We start from the raw sequence: 23,582 nt of genomic DNA on the forward strand, positions 1-23,582 counted from the left end.
TACCTCCACGGACCCCCTGTTTCAGACCTATAATTTACAGTATTATCTCCTAGAAATAGTTTCTCAGTAATCGGTTTGTATTCCTGAGAATTAGTTTATTAAAGCAGTTTTCCTTTAAGAGGGCATATGTGACTCTCCTAGCTTTGTTTTTTAAAAGTGTGCTCTTCTTCTTCCTCCTCTGCTGTGTAAACCACATCTCTGTGTCTCTGACTGCAGGTGATTGAGACCCAGATTCAGCTCTGTGGTCAGGTCCCCTCCCAGCTGCTGATAGAGCCACACCCACCTCGCTCCTCCGCCATGCACCTGGTGAGAACATCTCAACGGCTTCAGTATAGCTCTGCATACTTAGCAAAAAAAAAAAAGATACCATATCAGCTTCAGCTACACGTCAGACCTGTGCCTAAGACCAGACTAGTATAGTAAAAATGAAAAGGAGCATTTTGCATTTTGAGTCCACTGATATGAACAGCTTTCTGGTGTTATTACATACAAATGTATGTAATGCTGTTTTTTAGCCTCTTTGTCCTCCCTGCTATCCTCAGCAGCACGAGGCCTCAGTGTCTCTACATCTGAGCCATCCATGTCAACCCAAACCTGTCCCACACCCCCGACCGACCTCCTCCGAGGCCTAGAGCCGCCCTCAGTGTGTGTACCTGCTCTGACCCTGTGCCTCCCACTAATATACCGTTTCCCCTTCCCTCCCTCTGTCCCATCTGTTCTGTCTTTCCCTCCGTCTCCATCCCCCCGACCCCCTCCCGACCTTCCCCTCCACCCCACCCTGTGCCCTTCTCTCTCCCCCTCCCCCCCTGGTCCTTCTCTCTTTCTCTGTCTGTCTCACCAGTGTTTCCTTCCCCAGAGCCCTCTGATGTTTAAGGATCAGATGCAGCAGGATGTCATCATGGTGCTCAAGTTTCCCTCCAACTCCCCCGTCACACACGTCGCCGCCAACACGCTCCCCCACCTCAGCATACCGGCGGCCGTCACCGTCACGTGTAGCCGGCTGTTTGCCGTAAACCGCTGGCACAACACAGTCGGTGAGCGCCTGTAACTTTTTTTTCGTAGACCAGGGGTCTACCTTCAACGTTTTTCAGGCTAAGGACCCCCAACCTAATGGAGAGATTAAGTAGGGACCCCCTACCGACTATATGTGTTCTATATTAAATTCAGTCTAGCGCTATTTTCTAAATATACATCATTGTTATCATTTTGCATTCAATATTAAGCTATCCAAATAATCCACAGGTTCACATGTTCTGCCTCCATTTATGCCTTTTCTAAAATTTGTTAGATTCATGTTAATTTGTATTTAAAGAAATTTAAATTTGTGAAGGAAATATATAAAAAAATGTCTAATCAACCAATTTGTGACACCCCTGCAGTACCTCCGTAAACCCCCTAGGGGTCGCAGACCCCCTGTTGAAGACCCATGCCGTAGACTATTAATCACAAATGTTCTCATATACAGTCTGATTATAAAAAAATATCGTAAACTGTAAGTACTCATGGATATTTGTCTCTTCAGTGGTAGTTACACGGCCCATAGTTTTTAGTTTCATTTGTATCTTATTATGTTTACATACTCAATGTTGACATAGAAATATTTGCTAATTAAAGCCTCAATTAACCCCAGTAATGACTGCATTAGCGCAACAGGTTAGGCTATAATTAATCATTATAATGTGATGTTTTGCTATCACGGGTCAGCTCACGTCACTGAAGTAGGAGATTATGTGACAGGGTGTAGTTCAGGGTTGTTGTGTTTGTTTGTCTTTGATATCGTTTGTGATGTTTGACGCTTGAATCCTGCAGGCCTCCGTGGAGCCCCGGGCTACTCCCTAGAACAGGCTCATCATCTACCCATTGAGATGGACCCCCTCATAGGTCAGTGCACAAGCTTCCCCGCAGCAGATATTTTTCAGCTCTATTATAGTTTAACGTTGTTGGCACCTTCAGAGAGCAGTGAAAACTGGATTCGTTTTTATAGGTGCAGCTGTAGAATTGTCTCACATTACAGCGTCTACGACTTTACCAGCAGTCAGTTATAATACCACCAAGGGTAGATTTTTCTGCGGGCAGATATTGAGGGCTGCCAGGTCACTGGTGGGAATGAAGTCAGTACATCACATGATACACTGAGGATGTATGTGCACGTGTCGCTGGCTGGCGGCGGCGTCATACGGACTGATCAGTAAAGGTTATGAACGCCGCCGTTAACCTGTTAACATCTTCTGTGCTCTCATGCAGCAAACAACTCAGGCGTGAATAAGCGTCAGATCACTGACCTGGTGGACCAGAGCATCCAGATCAACACACACTGTTTTGTGGTCACTGCTGATAACCGCTACATCCTGGTCTGCGGATTCTGGGACAAGAGCTTCCGGGTTTACTCCACTGAAACTGGTTGGTTTTTCTGACACAGATTTGACTGACACACGTTATTTTTAAAAGTCCTTTATTTATATTACATATTTGCTTTGTTTTTGGATCTAGAGGAGGTTTCGAAAGCCCTGGAATTTATACACATGGGGTATTTTTATCCTAGACGCCAAGCAGCCGTGGCCTTCACACACATGATTAGAGGACACACACTGACTAAGATGTCTCCTCTCTCCGCAGGAAAGCTGACCCAGATAGTTTTTGGCCACTGGGACGTGGTGACGTGTTTGGCTAGGTCAGAGTCCTACATCGGAGGAGATTGCTACATCGTGTCAGGCTCCAGAGATGCCACTCTTCTCCTGTGGTACTGGAGCGGACGACACCACATCATAGGGGACAACCCTAACAACAGTGAGTGGCAGAAACGGCGTGAGCAAACGCCTGCATGATTCTGTGTGTTTCAGCGGGTCCCTGTATGAAAAGGGATCTGATTCCAGAGGTGTGGCGATGTCCGTCTCACTGTATTATGTATTTATGTATTTATTTATTTTTAAGGTGACTATCCTGCTCCTCGGGCCGTACTGACAGGACACGACCACGAGGTGGTGTGTGTGTCTGTCTGTGCAGAACTGGGGTTGGTTATCAGTGGAGCCAAAGGTTTGTACGTCTAAGAGAGACGGATTTCATTTTTACACATCAGATTATTTGCAAAGCGTATGTTAAACTGGGGCAAAGTAATCTATTAAAGATACATTCATCGCAGCAATAGGCTTAGAATAGACTTGCAGTTAAAGTCAGCTGCAGTTACCAATTGTGTTCATTTAAAACAAACAGATTTTATATGGTCTTACTTTGTTCCTCAGAGGGTCCGTGCCTGGTCCACACAATCACCGGGGACCTACTTAGAGCCTTGGAGGGTCCGGAGCTGTGCCAGAGGCCTCGTCTCATCTCAGTATCCAGCGAGGGACACTGCATCATCTACTACGAGAGAGGCCGCTTCTGCAACTTCAGTATAAATGGAAAACTTCTGGCACAAATGGAGGTCAACGACTCTTCGCGGGTAAGGCTGTAGGAAAAAAATGTTTTGGTGTATGTTTATGCGTGAACATCCTCCTTAATTATTCAATAAACTATTAAAATATATATATTTGTTTTCCTGCACACCGGAGCCTCACGTTTTCCTCTTTTCCTCTGTAAAGGCAATCCTGTTGAGTAGCGATGGGCAGAACCTGGTGACAGGAGGTGACAATGGAGTGGTGGAGGTGTGGCAGGCGTGCGACTTCAAACAGCTTTACATCTATCCAGGCTGTGACGCCGGCATCCGCGCCATGGACCTCTCACATGACCAGAGGTAAAGCAGAACACTGACTACAGCTCAGAAACAAAGTCTCCTCAAGGGAACAGTAATAGGGCGTTTATTATATCAAGAATAAAATCAGTGTTTTCTAAATCTTTTACAGCAGCGGTCCCCAACCTTTTTTTTTTGCCACGGACTGTTTTAATGTCAGACAATATTTTCCCGGACCGGCCTTTAAGGTGTGGCGGATAAATACAACAAAATAAAATGATACGACCGGCGTAAAAACTGGTATTTTCTAAATACAATAATAAACATGAATTCACTGTGTATGCAACTTTATTAGCAGCGTCCTCGTAACATCGCACCAACTTCGTAACATGAGTAACAGCCTCTCGGCTCCTCACTCTCTGGTCGTAATAGTAAAGGTTAAACATGCCTTCAACGTAAAATACACCACAAAAACAAATACAACTCACCATTACGCTAAATCGGTGGGAGCCCTGAGCTTGTTTCTCTGCAACGAGACGGTCCCATCAAAGGGGAATGGGAGACATTACCCTAAGAAACTTTCTTCCGACGTTTGTTTTTTTGTTCATTTTGCTAGCTTGGGAGTTTCAATTAAGCGGTAATGGATTATGTGTTACCGGCAGGAGCAGCCCCTTTTAGAAGGTAGCCATGCAGCACAGAGGTTGGGGACCTCTATTGCTCTTCAATACTTTTCAGACCAAGGATCCCCAGACTGATACCTACTATATGTGTTCTATATTAAATTCATCCTAGTGGTTTTTATAAATACCCATTGTTATCATTTTGCACTCAATATTAAACTATTCAAATAACACCTTGTGATTGGCTCAGCAGCGATGGGGGCGTGGCCTACTGTGTACAGGAGGCTTAGATTGACAGGTCTCTCTCTGTGTGAAAGTGCGCTGTTGAACCAGCTCCTGCATCGCTGAACGAGGGCAGCGCTGACTCAAACATGACATCTTCTGTCTCCATTTACTGGATTCATGTTAACGTGTATTCACAGAAACTTTATGCAGTAACTCCGCGGACCCTTTGTTGAAGACAGGCTTGATTGATTACATGTAATTTCCTTTGCTCCCAGGACTTTGATCACTGGCATGGCGTCCGGCAGCATTGTGGCATTCAACATAGACTTCAACCGCTGGCACTACGAACACCAAAACAGGTACTGAGGTGGACAGTGTGTGAGCAAAGAGGAGGATGGAGAGGGGAGAACAAGAGAGGGAAGAGGTGAGGCATTCTGCTGCGTATCTGCAACACGGGGAAACTACAGGTACCGAGACGAAGGAAAAAGTACCGGACCTTAGGCTCTACTCCCTTGCGAAGTTTACTTGAGTTGAGGATGCGACAGCGCTGGTGGGAACGGCTTTTCCTCTCTGCATACGTGTGTGTAACCACTGACACATAATACCCCGAAGATACACGCCAAAACCCGCTAATAACATAGAAAGACTGCAGTGTGGGGGGAAATAGAGCAAGTCAAGCAGACCTGGTAGAGGTCCGTCATACCCGTACCACTCACAGCACTGGTACTGTTGCTGTTCCTGGTACGTTTAATCCTCCACAGACAAAGAACCGTAAGTTTTTTTTTTTTTCCCTTTGTTTTTAGTGCGTTTGAAAAAAAAATCTCATTCTTTACTTTTCATTCGAGCGGGAGTTCAGTACGAGAATTATTCGGGGTGGACAATAAGTTAAGACTCCATCGACGTGTCTGATAAACTGATTAATGATCAGTAATGCCCCACCCACTATTTAAAAACCGGTGCTATTGGCTTAATCTTAAATTCTTGAAAAATCTCCCTGGGTTATAATTTTATTTTATTTTTTAAATTTTTTTTTAATTTTCATATCCTTTTCTTTCTTTCTTTTTTTGTTGCTTTTACCCACAGCAGGGTTGAATCAGATTTTTATGTAAATACAGCTCTGCTTCCTTCAGAGCCTACACTTGTTCTTTCACTACACAAACTGCGCTTATCACCTTTAATTTATTAATGACTTGCTGTATGTAAAATACTGTGTAATAATTATTATAATGTTGACGAGGCTGACGGTAATAACAGGTGGTGTCGAGGAGGGCGATCGTTTTTCGAGAGATGGTTAAGATAAAGAGAACTTGCCAGTGCCACCGAGGATGACTACCACAAGACTGACATGATTTCCTTTGTATATTTGGTGATTGTTTTGTCAAATATGTACATATAGTCTTGGTTCAGGCTTGGTGGGAGACCTAATCAGCTGAATAAGACTGGGAGCGCAAAGGAAACCTTCACTTACCCACATTTGTTGATTATTTAAAAAAAAAGAAAAAAGAAGAGAATCAAATCAATGTAAAAGTTTGTTTTGTATTTGCACTTTGCACCAATCACATATCATTATTTATTAGCTTGGTTCTTTCTGGTCGGCTGCCATTTTGTTTTAGGTCCATTTTCCTACGGGATTATTTGTGCATTGATGTTTGTATTTAAAGCGTTGAGCTCATGTGTGATTATAAGTTTTACAACCTCACAGTTGTAAGCAATATCATGATTCTGTAGCTGATAGAGGCGGGAGGGCGGGAGGAGAGAGGATGAAATGTGAGATGTACCGTATGTGTGAAGCCATCTTGATCAAATGCGCACATGCACATACTCTATCGACAGGTTCAACTTACGTATCCAAAAAAAAAGGTTAAATATTTTTGGATCTATGAAACCCTAAAAACTATTGTATTCATGTTTTATTGCAAAGATGTAAAATATGACATGTGTGAGTTGGAAAAAAAAAATCATGATAAGAAAAATAAAATATGCAAAGAATTTGATGACTTGACTTTTCATTGGCTAGACATTGTGTTTTACTGTTTCTCTGCTTCACGACAGTGGGACAAGAAGATGAAGGAGATCTTCTTATAGGACTAGGTGTAAGTAAAGAGGCTTGCGTTACAATTGAAAACACATCTTCTTCAGTAACCTGATGTAACACAAAAATAACTCAGCCTGTGAGTCGCTAATTAAATTTTATGAAATGCATTTGCAGTGTTACAAACTGTGTGTGTGTGAGGAGACATTCCTCCACAACATCACCGCTTCCAAAACACACCTGCAATTACTTCGTATTGCCATAGGGGGCGACAAAGACAATTCAACAAATACCTATTAGATTGTCAACAACTTCATTCAGACTATTTCTGGCCACGACATTAAACCAGTCATTGGAAAATGGATGTGGGCTAAATTTAAATGTTGTTTAACTTGGTACCACCATGTAACCCCATAGTCACATCTTATTCCCTATGTTTTTAATCAGTTCCCAGTGTGATTATATTTTTTCTCTCTGTGTAGATGGGATAATTGATTGTGAAGAGCTTGCTTAATGCTCAGTTTAACTAAAACTAATCTGATGAACTAACTGTGCGTTAGCAGTTGTGGTTTACTGGTTTAATGTATGGATTATACGCCTAAATTTACAAGACAAATATAGTCACTAATCTAAATGATGCTGTTACTCTGCCAACGACACGGACCTATTAAAATCATTTGTGAGTGTGTTCCAATATCTACAGGAGCTGGAGGGATTTTGTGATGCGTGTGCACACTTTGGGGACGCAGTGAGTTCTGGCAGATAATATTACCTGAACTGCGCGGATTACTGTGAGAACAATACGGATTTGTCCGGTGCGCTGACAGATCTGGCTGCTTTTATTGCTTTTTTTTTTTTTTCGGCTGTCATCTCTACTCCCCGAGCCTTTGTGTTCTTTATTGAATTTTGTGGGGAAGAGGGTGGCAGGGATGAATGAACCGTTTTCAAATCATTTGCTCTGAATGGTGTTTTTATTATTATTATTATTATTTTGCGTCTGCACTGCCAAATAAACCGCCAGAGATGAGGAGAAACAACCACTCGTGCAGGTTAAGCCTGGAATAACCGACGAGGCTGTACGGCTGCACAGTGCATCCCCCGGCTTCGGTCTCTATGGAGACCGAGATCAGGCGGCGCACGGGCTGACAGGCAAGAGGGAGGGTAATCTGTCACGCTGGTTGACCTGTCTTTCAAGACTAGAATTTACTCTTGTCTGTTTTGCCACTTTTGACCTGGTCGGCGTGTAGCTGCAGCCACGGCGTGCCCCTCCTGTCAGCGGTGCGCGACCTTTATTACTCAATCAACCTCGCACCGGCGTGTGCGCCATGCGGCCTCCTTTTCCCAGACTTTGAGACACACGCGTTTCTGTACAAAGTGACGCTCTTTAATAGTTAGATGTTGGCTCTGCGTTGCAGTCTATGGGCACAATGAGACATGCTGTACAAGGCTTCACACTTCAGAACAATGTTATTTCTCTTAAAGAAAACATAACAAGTACAGTACAGGAAAGGACAAACAGAAAAAAAAGAGTCGGCGATGATAACGGTGTCTCTTTACTGTATGCTTTTACCCTGTGGGGACAGTTTCTCAGGTTCATTTGTCTTTGAACACTGAAGTACGACTCGGAGCAGTACAGTCTCCCTCAGGCCTCATGACCTCTTCACCTCGTCGTGAGCTGTATCTCCCCCCGTGTCTATGCAAATCGCACGGAGGCGCCAGAGTCACTGGGCCATCAGGATTAGAATATGCATGCATGAAGCCTAACGTGTTTTTGTGCTGGTGCTATGCGCGCGCGTGTGTGTGTGCATGCTTGCATGTCGTTTGCATGTGCTTAAAGGAGGGAACACGCGGGGGGCATGTGCGGGTCTTGCGCTGCGTGTGCTCCCTCCCTCCTCCCTCAGGTGGAGAGCGTGGAGATGGTGGAGCGCTGGGACGAGATGCTGCAGATCTCCATGTTGGTGAAGGAGCTCCCCCCCTCGCTGCTGCAGTCGGGGATGGAGGAGGAAGAGGAGATGATGTTCTTCAGCCTGTGGAGGGAGATGATGAGCAGCGTCAGCAGGAACACCAGCAGGCCGAGGAAGAGCCACACGTACACGTACACGTTGCCCGGACGCCCCGGGGACGAGGCGGCCGCCGACGTGGACGAAGAGGTCGGGGAGAAGCGGAGGAAAGTGCCGTTGTCGACTGAGGAGATTCCGGTCTCGTTGTGGTCCAACAACGCGACGTCCATCCCCGACATCCTGGCTGACGTTTCACCGCGGGGGCAGAAAGAAAGGAAGAAAAGAAAAAGGCACACGAGTGAGATTTATTGTGAAACAGCAATAGCACAACTTCAACATTCATTATGTAAACGACCTTCGGGAGAAAAGTCCCTTTTGTCTGCCAGAGCTGCCAGGGATTAATTGTCTCCCTCCAGGACACTTCAGCATGGCAGATGCTTGCTGACACAAGAGCTTTCACCCACATCCTCACATAACCTCCAAAACAGCCTTGGCTGAAGATTAAAAGGAAATGCAGAGAGCACTTGTTCAATTCTGAATCTGGGCCAACAATTTACTTCAAGAGCCCCAGATGCACAACAGACTTCTATCAAATAACAGCAGAAAACAATGAGATTTTTTTTATTTTTTTTCCCATCCTGTTGGATCACCAGATGGAGAATTCAGAAAAGTTAAGTATCACAAAAATTGATTTGCAAATCCTATTACTCACAAACAATGTTTCAGTGCATCGTCATAGATGAGAGCGTAAAACTGCAAAATAAAGATGAGAAAAAAAACTTAACAAGGTTGAGATTATTATAAACTCCACACAAAAGACAAAACTGTTTGTTAGAGAACAAACAAATTCTAACTATAAAAAGTTGTATTTCACTAAAATTCAGTATTGGAGATTGAAGTTCTGGAGCTGTTAAGGGATCACTAGAAACGCAATAAGAAATGATTTAAATTATTAAATTCCACTGAACCATAATGTACAAAAGAAATCCTATAGATGCTGATCTGTTGTCATGAACTCCATTTGGACTCCTTTTAGACTGCAGCAACTACGGTGCACGCACATTAATCAGACTGTAATGAACAGCAGGGGGAGTGCTTGTCTCATCAGTGTTTTCCAGGCTTAATGTCTAGAGTTGAGTGTGTGCTCATAAATGAAGGCGTCCCTATCTGATGAAATTAAAACTCCTCATAATCAGCTTTCACAAAGACAACTGAGAGCAGATCCTCCTCCGCTCCACATTAGTACAAAGCTCCATCACGAACTGATGCGTGGAATAAAAAATAAAAAGTAAAACTGACTGGAAGGAAGGTGACATGGGGATGATAGAGCCTTAGAAGAGAGGGGAAAGGAAAAGCGATGCTGTTATGTATTTAGGTTAGGCCGGCCTTGTGTCTTGACTTGATCTATGACAGCGGAGAAAGACACTTCAAAGGCAGAGATAAATGTCCGTGACCGGAATGAAAGCTAGAGGTCAGCGCACACTCTCCGTCTCCCAGCGGTGCGTGTTCTCACCTCTCTCTTGTCTGCCAGCCTTGCCCTCCTTTTTTTTTTTTTTTTCCCTACATTTCATTATACCATTTCACCATGCCCCATATCTGTGCCATGCGTGATATTCAGGTGGGAAAGGAGTAAACCATATTTATTGCTCCTTCTTCGTGAGCCTTTGGGCTGCAATAACTGCACACATGGTTCCTGCGGACAGAACATTTTCAGTATAGTTCTGAAGAATGTAGCTAAACAGTGAATGCAACTGAAGGCACCAATTGCACCACAGGAAAAGCAATGCCAGTAGTTATAGACACTAACAACTTTTGTTGAGGTCAGTCTTGATACTTTCTGACTTTCCAGATGTGGGATGTGTATATGTACAGGAAAGACCGGTGATTCCAGTTAATTCACTAGTTAGTTGGAATCAAATGTTACTTTCTGTGTGTTTGTTTTTTTTTACTCTGGCCTGGGTATTATAAGGTACATTGCCTTATAAATTTAGAATGTGCTAAATTAAGTAACATTATAAAAAGACACGCCGTACGTAGCAAATCTAAACCCTGTGGTGTTTATCGTGTTCAACAGAAAACTCCTTATGAATGGCTCCCTTCTAGTTGTGTTCACAACCTCTTAAGTGGACATTTTGGAAGACATTTTTAGATATGACAGAGTTGGATGTTACGCTTATATGGCAAATTATAGTTCCATTGTATAGAGTGTTAACAGTGCCTTGTCTCTTCATTACGTTTTGTATTTTCTTATATTAAGTTACTTGGGCGTTATCCTGCTAAACTGTTAGCCTTGGCATCTTGTAGTTGCCAACTATTCCTAGCAGATGTGTTCTTCTGCTGATGTTATCACTGGAACAACTTTCCATGTCAGGATCACAATCTCACAGGCTACATTTGAAGGCTGGACCTGAAGACAGGAAATAGTCCTATTTAAAAACAAGGCCTAGTGTATTGTGTCTTCCCAATAGTTTTTCTTGAAATGTCATGATCATTGAATAACTTTGCAATTTTCCCTTTAGTTATTTGATTAAGATTATGATAAAATACAGGACAAATATTTAGACAAATTATTTTTCTTCTTAACCAGTTACAATATAAAACAATTTAACAGTATGAAATTTAAATAATACCCCTTTTACTACACACAAAAAGTCATTAGTGCAAAATAATCACAAGGAATAATGTGATAAAAAATATAAATACAACCATGTAAACGACACAACAACAGTGGGAACTGAAGTCAGTAACTGTAGTTAGCTGAGCAAAATAAGTAAACAAAAGCAACGATTGTAATAATGAATGCAAAAATTGCTCAGACAGGGAAATGTTGGCTCGTTAATTTTCCACCACAGAAGTGAGTCTGCATCCCGTGTAATTGTCTCCTCTTCCGAGTACAGACGCATTTCAATAACGACATCGGTCCCAGCTGTGCGATGCTGCGGTGATACAAGGTGGCAAAGTGGCAAACTGTACATGTCCCATCTCGTTGCTACAGGTGGGGATGGAGAACTCTGCACTCACATGAACTCTGTGAGGAATAATTTACTGGACGTATGGAGGAGAAACTGTAACAAAAGTATTGATCTCATCACTCTTGTATCGATCCGATGCCGATACTTGCCATGGTATCGATACTGACGATATTTAGACCGTATCGATACTCAGCTCTTGTGCCCACTGGCTAGCTTCCTCAACTACCACAGCGTACCCCTGTTGTTAGCACTTGAGCGGCATTCATTTTGTGTACACAACTTCCCGTGTTGTGTGCCACCACCATAGCGAGCTCTCAGCTTCATTACGACATGGGAAGTCTTTGTGAACTCATTCTCAGATACGTTTCCTGTTTTCACAAGTAAATTCCATGTGCTCATGAGTTCGACTTGAAGGTAGAGTTGGACTTTGTCGAAACTGTACATTCATGGGGTCATGAACGCATTCAGGCATTCGGTTCACTCGTAAACACAGTAAACACTGCTGCATTTGAAGGCTGCAGTAATTACAAGCTCATGAGATCTATTTGGAGGCCGCATTACTCCAATGATGTTTCTATTTTTGCCGGCTCCTCGTAAAAGAGTACACGAACGCGGCCCTAACCAAAGGGAACAGCAAAGTAGAACATCTTGAAACGTAGCACAAATAAACATTATGAAAACACCAGTAGACGTCAAGCAGCTCAAAATGGCTAATTGGTTCTGTAAGTCCTGCAGTGGAGGCAGTGAAAACATAATATGTTGGTGTTAAAGTGTTGTCATCAATCATATCCCAGATTAATCTTTTCAGTGAATGTGTTGCGCCAGTTTTACCTAGTGCTGAGATTCAGCACATTTCATTTTCATCACTTATAAAGTTTAACAAACCACTCTGTCCCTGAACTCTCCTTCTTCTTCATTTATTCGCCGCCTTTGATTCTCTGTTTCGCTCCTTCTCTGGATGGTACGAGAAGTCAAGACAAGAACTCTGCTCTGTTTAATTTACAGCCCAAAGTACCTTCAGGGACATGCAGAGTATAATGAGGAGAGATGAGTGGGTTTACTCTCTTTCTGTGATTGCGTGCTAGCTTGTCTTAACTCTGTTTTCTTTATCAAAGGCTCCCAGCTGTCGTCCCAGCTCAGTCGAAAACCCAGTGTCTTGCTGGCTTAAATATTGTCTTACGCTCTGAACTTCTTGTTAGAGCCCAGTTATTGACATTCACTGCACGCCCCTCGCCCTTCCTCACATCTGCTGACGCCTAGCAATCTATATTCTCAATCTGTTTTCTAAATCTAAATCCCACTTCATCATCCGACTGTCATTCATTTTATTCCTGAAATATTTGGACCATCTGGATTTCAGGCGCATTAACTACATTTTAAATGACCTGTACTTTTTCAGCGCCAAACCTCACCTCATTTTCTCCTCGGCTGAAAATATGTCAATCATCTGTCACATACTCTCATCTGTGAACTTTCCTTTCTTTAAATTTCTTCCACTGTCCTATCCCCCACCTCTTCCTCGTCTTATCCGCCGTCCCTGTCTTGTCTTTCCATCCCACTCTTTCCTAACCAGTATAGGCTGCTGTCATTAATGATATGTTGTTTTGAAATATGTGACGAGGCCGGTTCATTGTGAGCTGAAGTGGCTGATAATTGTGCTTAATGATGCTTTTTGTATCCAGGCAACAAGGTATGCTCAGTTCTTTTTCAAGCTAATCTACTTTAAGAGGGCAGGCCACGCTGTCCCGCTGATTCTGAAGAGGTTAGACATACACATGCACACGCGCACGCACGCCCGCCTACACTTAATAAATACCCGTAGTTATTTTCCTTAGGAATCGTTACAAATGGAATACACGGCACACAAAGGGCTAATTGGGAAAATGATGGGTCTTTATTCAGGAAAATTACTCTGTAGTCACTGTAGTGCTGAAGGTGTCTTTCCTTTTATATTCTTTAGGTCGCATGACATGTTGGATCACAGTAGTTTATAGTTTTGAAGGTTCAGTACTTGAATAAACGCCTGTCAAAACTCTACGAAAGAGATAGTACACTAACTTTGATCACTGATTCTTTGGCCCACCGATAAAAGTATTGAAATATTAATACAGCGGTCTTCAACGTTTTTCATCCCACAGACGCCCAAACTCATGGAGAGATTAAGGAAGGATCCCCTACCTACTGTATGTGCTCTAAATGGGGAAAAAAATGTATAAAAAATTTCCAATCAACCAAAGATTTTGCGACTCCCCCACAGTACCTCCGCGGACCCCCTGTTGAAGACCTATGCATTAATATATGTACATTATGATACACTTAGTGTCTGTGGTATCATTGCCAGAAAAATGCTTGATTAGGTCTCTGCCAGTGTAATCTCTATAACAGATATCTGGATATAAATGCAGAATGAGAGGCCGGTTTCAGGGATTTGCTGCTAATGGAAGCCAATCGTTCTCCCGTCGCTTCATAGTGAAAATCATTTAACTGGCAAAACACGAGTTGACTTGTATTATTAAGTAGCCACAGCAAATGCTATGTGTTTGTCAGTCAGCTTTGGACGTGCCATTACTGTTAATCAAAAACGTCTCTGCAAATAAAGATAATGGGTTTCACGACTCAGCAATGAAACCTATATTGTAGCACTGCAACAATGAAATCCATATTCTGAGAACAGACCGCTCATGGGCTACATAGTGTGCGATGCAGATGTGTACAGCCTATAAAAACAGGCGGCAGCTCATAACCATCAATAGCATTTAATAGTTCTCCACAACATTTTGTAAGATGGGATAGTGTAGCCGGGTTCAAAATAATGCTGTATTTCTCTGAAATTGTTGTGTGCAGCCGTTAAAGGTCTAATAGCTTTGACAATGATCATCACCAACAATTTGTTGATTTGCGGCCTCCTTCTCTCTGTTACCCCAGGGTATTTGGTGAAGTCCTTAGCTGACTGCTGTCGAGAGCATTTGGACTGTTTCACTGCTAGCGTCGAAGATGCCTTTTCACATGAGTGCATAATGCAGTACTTCTTTTGTTGTATTTTTTGTGATGGACTTAACCGCTCTTACTTTGCTGCAAAACCACTTGACTCCTAACATGTCCTCACAGAATTATCCATATCGTTATTGTTATGTGATCAGTCACTAGTCAGCGTGATGCATAAAGTGTCATAACACAGCAGTGAAGTCAGCAAACTGACTGTTCAAGTAGTTTGTGCAACCACTAATAAAGACAGCAGTAATTTATAGCAATTTGGACACTGGAACAGTTTGAAATATCCTGGAAAGTAATAGAACAAGAAGGAGCAGTGATCTGTTAGATGAAGAGCTGCAGGCCACAGGCCGCAATCTCTTCAGCAAGATCACCAACTGCTTTCACTGAGCTGCTGTTCAATAACAAAAAAATCTGATCACGGTTGCTCATAGAATGACAATCACTGCCTCACATCCAACAGTAGTTTACCGTAATTACAGGTGTAACCAAATCAGTGATGACTAAAAGGGTGGGATCATGCCCACCGTGAACTCTGAGCGTCAAGGTGCCCTTTTTATTTACACAAATCAGTTTCACCTCCGACTGCACCCAGTATCCACGGGTAGAGGTTTCCTTTCGTGCTCCTGTCCTCCTCCTGTACACCCTGCGGTGGTACCACTGTGCACATATGTACAGACCACAACCAAGACTCTCAGTTAAAACACTGAGTACCGCTTAAAAAACGATTTAAAAAACCTACCTACTCTTCTTTCTTTCAGCTCCTTTCAGTTGTGAGGAATCAGGGTTTAATAAATCTTCCCAAAGTTTGCTTTGCTGCAGTCATAACTGGGGGTGGGCATCAATACGAGTTTATTGATACCTATGCCATTATCGATTCTGCTTAGCGATTCGGTTCTTTATCGATTCCCTTATCAATTCCTTCTGTGAATTTTTGGTCTAGAAAAAGCAGTCGTTCATGGTTTCGTGTAAACAACAGCAATTTTATTGAGTTTCTAAACAAGATAGAAGAGCTTGTGTGAGAAACTTAGGAAATTGGCCACTGGATCCTCACTAGCGCTGCTCTGCACTCGTTGACCGAAGACAGTCGAACACATGGCACTCTCGGTATTTAATAAGTGCGTCGTCCACAAATACAACAGCTTGTTGGTGGTGTTGCTGTCCTTGCTTGAAATTACGATGCTGCATAAATTGCACGTTTACTGTTAGAGTCCGTTTTAGTGAAGTGAAGCCACACTTTGGACCGTTTCAGCCACTCTGCAATTGCGTCTTCCTTGTCGACATGTTAGTGTCACATGATGTGAACAACATGCTTCGACATAAAGATTCTTCTTCTTTTGTTTTATGGCGGTTGGTAAACAACTTTTAGGTGTATAGACCCCTTCATGCTGCCAGTCATAGACAACTTTGGTTGAACGCGATTAAAAGAAAGGATTGGAAAGAGACAATCATCAACACCTCTCTGTTTGCAGTGCACATTTGATATCAGGTAAGATTAATATCCAATACATCAGCCGGGACAACGTTATGGGTTAGACTAAACTGTGACGGAAATAATTTTAAGTTCATTATTATTTGGATTCTTGATACATGCTAATGCTAACCGCGAGCTAACGCAACATTAGTTGTACGTTTCAGAGGTGTCCAAGCATTTACTACATTTCTCTCTACAGTGGTTTCACTTATTTCTTACAATATCTTTGTTGCAGAGGCTTCACTTGATAAAGACAGACCAGACTTCATCCCTTCTGTGTCCTCCTTTGGTCAAATTGTCCATCCAGTAAGTGTGAGTGTAGGGGTTGGTGAATATTGCCCCATTAGTCAGAGTCAACTTTTTAAAATAACACTCTCAGTCTCGGGTAGTGACTATATTATAATATTCTCTAAAATATTAGTTTTCCTTGTACATTTTGCAGAAACATCCGTTGAAATATGCTAACTGGTGTTTACAAGCTACAGTGCTTAATATGGTTTGCCTCCAGCTAAGCTCCGCCCCTCAAAAAAAACTCACACTGTTTACAAACTGTGAAGGGGTCTATTACCACCACCATCGATAAGGGGATTCAATAAGCATGAAGGCTAATGATAGATAAATTGAACCAGTTGGAACTGGTTCTTTTTAAAAAAAAAAAAAAAAAAAAACTCTTGTCACCTTAATAATTCATGACTTTTCCAAGTTATATTTCTTGTAAACATAAATATTTATCAACTGAGCAAGCAGAATTTAAAAGGTTACTAGACACAGATTTCTACACATGCAGCTGTGGAGCCAAGACATTAGCAACGCGATGCAGGAGTCAAGGATTGATACTGGAGTCCTCTGGTGGCTCCAACGCTCTGCTGTGGTTGCTGTTTTGGAGCTCAGCACAGCCTTTAAAATTGAAACCATGTATAGCCGCTGCTTGCTCTTCTCGCAGTCAGTTTACACCAGAGGGAAATAAAATCTTGCCTTGTCTCTGACTCGCTCAGGTGTGATCTCACATACTCTCACACCTCCTTCTGAGCAGACATTGCATTTAAAAGCCAGAACGGCTGCTCTTTTAGACCAGACTTTACCGGTCTTATGGAGTTTTGTTTTTTTTGTGGCTATTCTGTCTTTCAGTCTTACTCTTCTGTCTCCTTTTGAGCAAGTACTTGCAAAAGTGCTCATCCTTTTCACTTTCAGAGTCTTTTTTTTGTTTTTTAATTTTTCTGCAGGTCAACTTCTTCAATGTCAGCACAGACTTTTTGCCTTGTTAAGAGCTATATATATACTTACTTTTAGAGGCTGCCTGCAAATTCTTCCTTAGGACTTCTATTGCTTTCTTCTCCTTTTGTTCTACCTTGGGTCGGCAAATTGCTACTTTTGCATGTTTTGACCGCCACCGGTCCGTATCTACAGGCGGCACCTCCCAAAGCTCCCCTTTGTCCTGAACAAACTCGTCCTCTTTGATCTGCGCAATCTCTGCAAGTCACTCCCCAGACAGCCTCGTCCTCGGCTGGTGAAAAATGTTCAGCCAAACTCCTTCTGAGACATTGTGCCGCGTGGCTTCCTCTGCTCCACTTTCTCAATCTGTTCCTCACCCCCCCCCCCCCCCCCCCCCCCACGCAACCACCCACCCACACACGCGCATACACACACACACACGATCTTCTTCGCTTTCACTGCTCTGTGTATATTGTGCTCAATTCGCTTATCTAAATTGTCCTGTCCACATGAGTATCCTGCACTGCCATCCTAATTATTTTACACGTGTTTGTTTCCTGGTATCTGTTCTACAGTGTATATTTTAAACAGCAATGCCTAAACTTTATTTTTTACTTTTTTTCTTATTCGTACAAGCAGTTTCATTTTAAGACAATGGAATTCTAACATGAAGAGAGATAGGTGAAAATAAAATTAATTTATCTAATTTTAGTTGGATTTTATATTTTTAGTAATATATGCCTTGAGTTTTTGTTGTTGTTGTCTAAAATAAAACAACAACAACCACCATTTCAGGGCCAAACGGAGACGCCCTTGAATTAAAACCTCGAGATTTCTGTGACAGAAAATAGCCATGGCCTTTGCTGGAATTTCTACAGCCCGTGCATGAAGCATATGGAAATATTTATTAAGTCCCACTCTTCCAAAAGTCAGATGCATTCTGTTGTCTGTTCGGCGCAGGCATTAGCCCCTCTCTTCATGAATAATGGACACAATCCATGTGTGGCAAAATGTCATGGCATTTGGGCCATATTCTTTTGTGCGTGCGTGTGTGTGTGTGTGTGCGTGTGTGTGTGTGCACTGTACACACACCGCATGCCTGAACAAACAAAGGCAAGCTGGGCCAAAAGTAGAAATACCACGGATACACACGCGGGCACGTATGTGAAAATATCAAATCTTTTCACAAATAGCAAATGCAGGCACACACACACACACACACACACACACACACACACATATATATACAGTACAGTTTCAGCTCAAACAACAGATTGCCAGGAGATAAAAAAGAAAAAAGAAAAGTCGACTGAATTTCAAACATGTTAAATATCTCATGCTCTGAGCCAGCTGAAAACAGACCTGAGGCTCAACTGCATGAATTCAGAATCGCTTCTGCAGCCCCAAATACCACAGATAACCGACGCAGGGGTCAGAGATACGCAGGAATGATGAAAGTACGAAGAAAGTGATGCTTCAGTATGAGTCACAGGCTGTTAACCATTTCCCCACTTTTTGTGATTAGTCTCCATTTAGAATCATTTTACGTATAACTGACGCCAAAAAAATAAATAAAGCCGAAATGAATCTAGAAAACGGTAAACTAATGTTTTTATTCGTTGCTTTTTAAATCTGAATGACAAAATCTCACGGCACACCTGAGTGCACTCAGAGCTGCACCAGGGGTCAGGCCACTGTTGTGCGTTTCTGTCAGATATTCAGGGCATGAAAGTAAGGATTTCAAAGCGACAAACTGGAGCGAGAAGGAGCTGGACAAAGCCTTATTGTAAGCAACAGTAAGGTAACACGGGCTGACGGTCAGAAACAGCGAGCGCCGTGAATGGAAAGTACTGAACAGGGCTTTTTGGGTCAGTGGCCAGTAGATAATGAGCTTATTTTGTTGTTTTTTTTTTTCTTTTTCTTTTTTTGCTTTGATGTTGGAGCTGTCAGGTCATCGCCGCCGCTGAAGTGTATTTTTCACAACTCCTTCTCATATCTGCTAATTGCTCCTGATGCATTTGATACAGTGTGTCTGCGAGCGGCTCATTTACCCCCTGTGTGTTCTGATGAGCCGAGTGAGTCACATATCGTTTTTTTTTTTTTTTTTTTTGAAGCGCAGACAAACCCTGTGATTGTTCTTGTTGTGCTGAAAGGACACGTTTATGCCTTCGCCTCAGTCTTGGGGTACAATTGCTCCTCTCATCCTATCAATCGTTTTTCCCAACTGCCACACAGGGAAGCCCGGCCAAGCGGATAAATTCCCCACCACCAGCACCACCTCCTAACATTAATCCCGTTACTAGTTCTCTCATGAAACATTAGTATCACCTTTATTATCATGTCTTCCTTTCCATCTCCGTCTATGACAGACTGTAACACTTCCAGAGGTCTCATTAATTACTGCCCTGCAGACGCTGATAAACCGCTCAGTGAAGTTGCAGGCAACAGAAAAGACACATTTGAAGTGAGTGATGTCTGTTTTCTTTTTCTTTTTCTTTTTTTTTTTTTTTAACTAAGGAAGAATCTCTTCTCACACACACCACATTAAAGCCCCCTGTCTGTCTCAGTCTTAAAAAGAACTGGAAACATTGCAATTAAAAAAAAATAAAAAGCAGCAAATTAAGCATCAGCAGCGTAGATTGAATTCATGAGATAAAAAAGAAAGAGGAAGAGTTTCAGACCTTTTAATGTGTGGGGCAGCTGCTCCTCGCTCACGTCATGCAGAAATCCATCCCGTGTTTGGTCTTACAGCCGAGCAAACCAGATCTGTTGCCCCAGAGATCGAGCCTGCAAGTCTGTCTGCTCCCTCTCTCTCTCCCTCTCCCTCTCCCTCTCTCTCTCTCTCTCTCTCTCCCTCATTCAGTGTGACAGACACTACAGCTGGAGCAGACAGATGCGGTGTCCTCCTCCGTGGGCACACACAAGGCCTGTAACGGTAACTAATGAATGCTGTTGCTGTTTCTTGAGAAGTGGTGAAGAGGGAAAAAAAAACACAAAGGGTTGTAGTTCTCATTCTAATCCCATCCCCTCTCTTGGTATTTGCCACCGCCCCCCTCCACACTTTTCTCCCAGCTTGCTCATCACCTCCAATAACGATCCCATCAACGGTGTAAATCTATTCCTTAGGTAAATGCTTTGATTAACTGGCTGATGAATCAGTGTTTGCCGCCGTGTGCACGCCCCTCACAAGCTCTATACACAACTGAGCCTTCGCTGTGTTTTCCTTGTTTGTGTCGGACGAACGGCCTTGCTCCCTGCTCTCAGCAAACTGCGTCAGTAGACAGCATCCAGGCGCGAGCAATAACCGGCTCCCGTGGTGCCGGCAGACTGAACTGCTCAAATGAGACCCCAAACCGGCAGATGCACGAAAAAAAGGGAGGCCGGAGAAGGAAGAAACAGCTTTAAACACCGTTTCAGTTTCTCCTCCTCGTCTCGCTTCTCCTTAAAGCTCTTATCTTGTATTTCCACTCCCCTCGCTGTCCTCTTTAACAGTATTCCTGTGAGCAATGTCCAAGCAGAGCTGTTCTTTAAAAATCTCATTACCCGAACTGAAAATGCAGACAATCAAGCAGCCACATTTTTATTATTTTTTTTTACTTACAAAATACAGATGGCTCTATTCTCAAACTGTCTCCCTAGAGTAAAAAAAAAAACATCGGATGACATTTTCTCACTCTCCGCTTGTGACGTGAAGCGGCTCGGATTTATTAGCACAGATTTTGAAACATGCTTCCGCAGTTTGACAGATTTAATCCGGACTAGATGCTGTCATGATCTCTGCCTTCTGCTGTTCTCTTCCCCAGGCAGATGCATTCCTGGGAAATAGACTCGTTGCTTGAATAGTTGCTTGCACTTTCCAACCACCCGATAACCTGCACCTTCCGACAGGCCTGTTACCATTTCCCTCTTCTACCAGCCCATTTTCTCTCACTCCTGGCTGCCTTCGATATATTATGTTCCAGTCGCTACCAGTTCGTTCCTGCACGCTGCCTGTGCCTGTCTGTCTGCCTTCCTGGCTTTAAGCCTCGGTCATTTGTCATCGTTAATATTCTCATCTGCTTCCTGGTCTGTGTCTGGTTTTGGGTCTTCCAGCCTGACCTCGGTAGTTCTGTGCGGTTGAGGCCCAGCGGTGCCTTGAGTTGAATGTCAATGTCAGCGTAACATGTTCAGAATGACGATGTGAGCACTTTAATATGAAGCACAACGTTGATTGAGTTCATCATTACAGTTTATCATGTTTAAAGGACTCGCGTTGAGGATTTAGAGACCTCTAGTGGTCACGTTGGATATTGCAACAAACTAAAATCCTTCTCCTTTCCAGGTGCAAATGTACAGTGGTAGATATTTAAATGTGAAAATATGAATGGCCATCTCTGGGTTTGCTGTCATCCAAGTTTCACCTCTTATGTTAGTGGCTTCCTTACTTCATTGGAAATGAAGAACTGTTGTTCTGTTGTTGTAATCTAAGTAGTAATTACCAATACTTTTTTGGGACCTTTGCATTGAAGTAAATTGTCTAAATAATTGTTTACCTGAGTATAAATTGTCGGGTTGCAAACATTGTCTCTCATGTCCAACTCCTGTCTTGCATCTCAAGGCGTTAGTTGGATTTGAACAATGACCAGCGCACAGAAAAAGACAGTCCTAGTCTGGATAACCCGTCATCTGCAACCTGAATATCGGCTGACTACATTAGAAGGACTGAAACACTGGCCGTCATCCTCATAGGTTCCGATTGTGGTGGTGCAACGTGGCGGAAGAAGATCAGCTCCATAAATTGATATGAAGGGCCCATCCAAAAAAATGTAACAAATCATATAGGTAAAGGTGAGTATGCACATCTCACTCTTAAGAGGTGGGTTTGATGGATGATGTGATTATGTTTGCTGTTGTTTGGTCACTTGCCAAAGTAGTAATTAAAATTTGAGGTGACAATGACTTTAGGTGACGGATCACCACATGATCCGTACTGATTATAGATTATTTTACTGGGGGGAAAAAAATAGAACTGTCTGCTGGACAGACGGCCATTGTCATGCATAAAACTGCGATAAATCCAACAGCACCAGCAACTATTAGAAGTTCCAGTATTTAACTGAACACTTGAAATGATTAGCTCTTTGACGGAAATTACTTTCGGTCCAGAAATGCTCTGCAATTTGGGTCAGCTTTAAAGTGCAACACTCGAACAGCGCAGGAGTGCTCGTCCTGAGAACCCTCCAAATGCATCTGATCTTAAATAAATTGTGTGCATGACTCTGAATCTCATATGAGCTTGTTAGCGACCTAATGGTATTCATGAAGGTGTTAATTGCGCGACAGATGACACCTGTTCCTGATCTGCGAGGAGGAAAAGGCGCCTCCTCTACCGCAGATGCCTCTGTCTTCTGCCATCTGTCTGCTGACACGGGCAACCAGAGGGGAATGGCAGCCAAGGAGAACGGAGACGAGAGATGACTTTATTTCACGTCCAGATTCGGCGTTCGCTGACACCGCGCAGCTGGTAGTCTTGTGCACTTCAGACAGGAATTTGACAGCCATGTGAAGAGGCCTCAGTTTCATCGGATGTGCTCATATCCGTTTGTGAATATTTTCTTAATCCCAGTCCCTCAAGAGTAAAAAAAAAAAAACATGCTGATAAATATTTAAATGAAGCGCCGTAGGCAGTTTCGCTGGTGTTGACTGCGTTCAGGGAGAAACCAAGGACAGACACAAGAAAAGGAACGTAGCACATCGTTTAATTATTCTAATAATTATTTCCCCTGACCTCATCTGCTCCATCACACTCTGGAAGGCTTTTCCAGACCTATCACGGGGAATCGCTGCACACGCGCACACATGCACAGTGAATCTCATTTTTCCTAAAGTAGGAGCTTGTTTAGAAAAGCTAATTAAAGCAGTTTGTGTGCAGACTGTGTGCAAACTCTAGCATTCTTCTGTGAGAGAGGACTGAAGGATGGAGATAAGCGCTTTGGCCTCAGCTGGCTTTTGTCACTAGCCCCAGAGGGCAAAGAAGTAGCCACAGATTCCATGTCATTCCCTGATATTTCCAGGCTGTTCTGACTCCGTGCCATCCTAGCGCTGCCCTTGTGAGGACACTGGTGTCTGCCCTGCATGCTAATGAGGGGGAGGCTCGCAGCAGTCGTTGGGGTGGGGGGCTTACTTGGGGACTATTTTTGTCCCACGTGAACATTAGTTTAAACTCTGAGACATGTCACGGGAAAGTATCTCTTATTAGTTGCAGATATGTTCAAAGTTATGTGAATTTTAGATGTGGTATTCTGAGCACCCTGCTGAGAGCACAGCTTATAAGAGCAGAATTTGACTTTGATTCCCTCTCGAAGGCGGCACAGACAATTAAAACGCAGTTTGTCTTTGTTTCCAGGACGCGC

General features: G+C 43.0%; 2 protein-coding genes across 26 annotated transcripts in view; one reads left to right on the plus strand and one right to left on the minus strand.

Annotated features, from left to right (window-relative positions):
• Positions 1 to 6,503, plus strand: part of nbeaa (neurobeachin a) — an 89,887-nt gene extending 83,384 nt beyond the window's left edge. For 17 of the 23 annotated variants that reach the window (XM_047606409.1, XM_047606411.1, XM_047606412.1 and 14 more), the window contains 9 exons: positions 217 to 306; positions 842 to 1,034; positions 1,810 to 1,881; positions 2,245 to 2,400; positions 2,617 to 2,787; positions 2,932 to 3,033; positions 3,240 to 3,436; positions 3,576 to 3,727; positions 4,785 to 6,503. In XM_047606409.1, coding sequence (XP_047462365.1) covers positions 217 to 306; positions 842 to 1,034; positions 1,810 to 1,881; positions 2,245 to 2,400; positions 2,617 to 2,787; positions 2,932 to 3,033; positions 3,240 to 3,436; positions 3,576 to 3,727; positions 4,785 to 4,875 — 1,224 coding nt within the window. In that variant the 3' untranslated portion in view covers positions 4,876 to 6,503. The remainder of the gene's footprint in view (positions 1 to 216; positions 307 to 841; positions 1,035 to 1,809; positions 1,882 to 2,244; positions 2,401 to 2,616; positions 2,788 to 2,931; positions 3,034 to 3,239; positions 3,437 to 3,575; positions 3,728 to 4,784) is intronic. The other 6 variants (XM_047606415.1, XM_047606416.1, XM_047606425.1 and 3 more) reach the window with 1 other exon arrangement.
• Positions 6,504 to 7,903: 1,400 nt separating this feature from the next.
• LOC125020853 (serine-rich and transmembrane domain-containing protein 1) lies at positions 7,904 to 20,222 on the minus strand. 3 transcript variants are annotated; one of them, XM_047606435.1, is made up of 2 exons: positions 19,872 to 20,222; positions 7,904 to 8,781 (listed from the first exon to the last, which is right to left on the minus strand). In XM_047606435.1, the coding sequence occupies exon 2, from the start codon at positions 8,778 to 8,780 to the stop codon at positions 8,439 to 8,441; it is 342 nt and encodes a 113-aa protein (XP_047462391.1). In that variant the 5' UTR covers position 8,781; positions 19,872 to 20,222; the 3' UTR covers positions 7,904 to 8,438. The 3 variants fall into 3 exon arrangements, with proteins under 3 accessions (XP_047462391.1, XP_047462390.1, XP_047462392.1); XM_047606434.1 differs by having other exon boundaries at positions 7,904 to 8,785; positions 19,872 to 20,198; XM_047606436.1 differs by lacking the exon at positions 19,872 to 20,222 and adding an exon at positions 17,263 to 17,516 and having other exon boundaries at positions 7,904 to 8,785.
• Positions 20,223 to 23,582: the final 3,360 nt, after the last annotated feature.

The sequence above is a fragment of the Mugil cephalus genome, chromosome 15 (assembly GCF_022458985.1).
Source record: "Mugil cephalus isolate CIBA_MC_2020 chromosome 15, CIBA_Mcephalus_1.1, whole genome shotgun sequence".
Classification (NCBI taxonomy): domain Eukaryota; kingdom Metazoa; phylum Chordata; class Actinopteri; order Mugiliformes; family Mugilidae; genus Mugil; species Mugil cephalus.

Excerpts from the sequence above, each read along its gene's own strand:
- LOC125020853 (XM_047606435.1), bottom strand. The coding sequence starts at position 8,780 with ATGTCGGGGATGGACGTCGCGTTGTTGGACCACAACGAGACCGGAATC.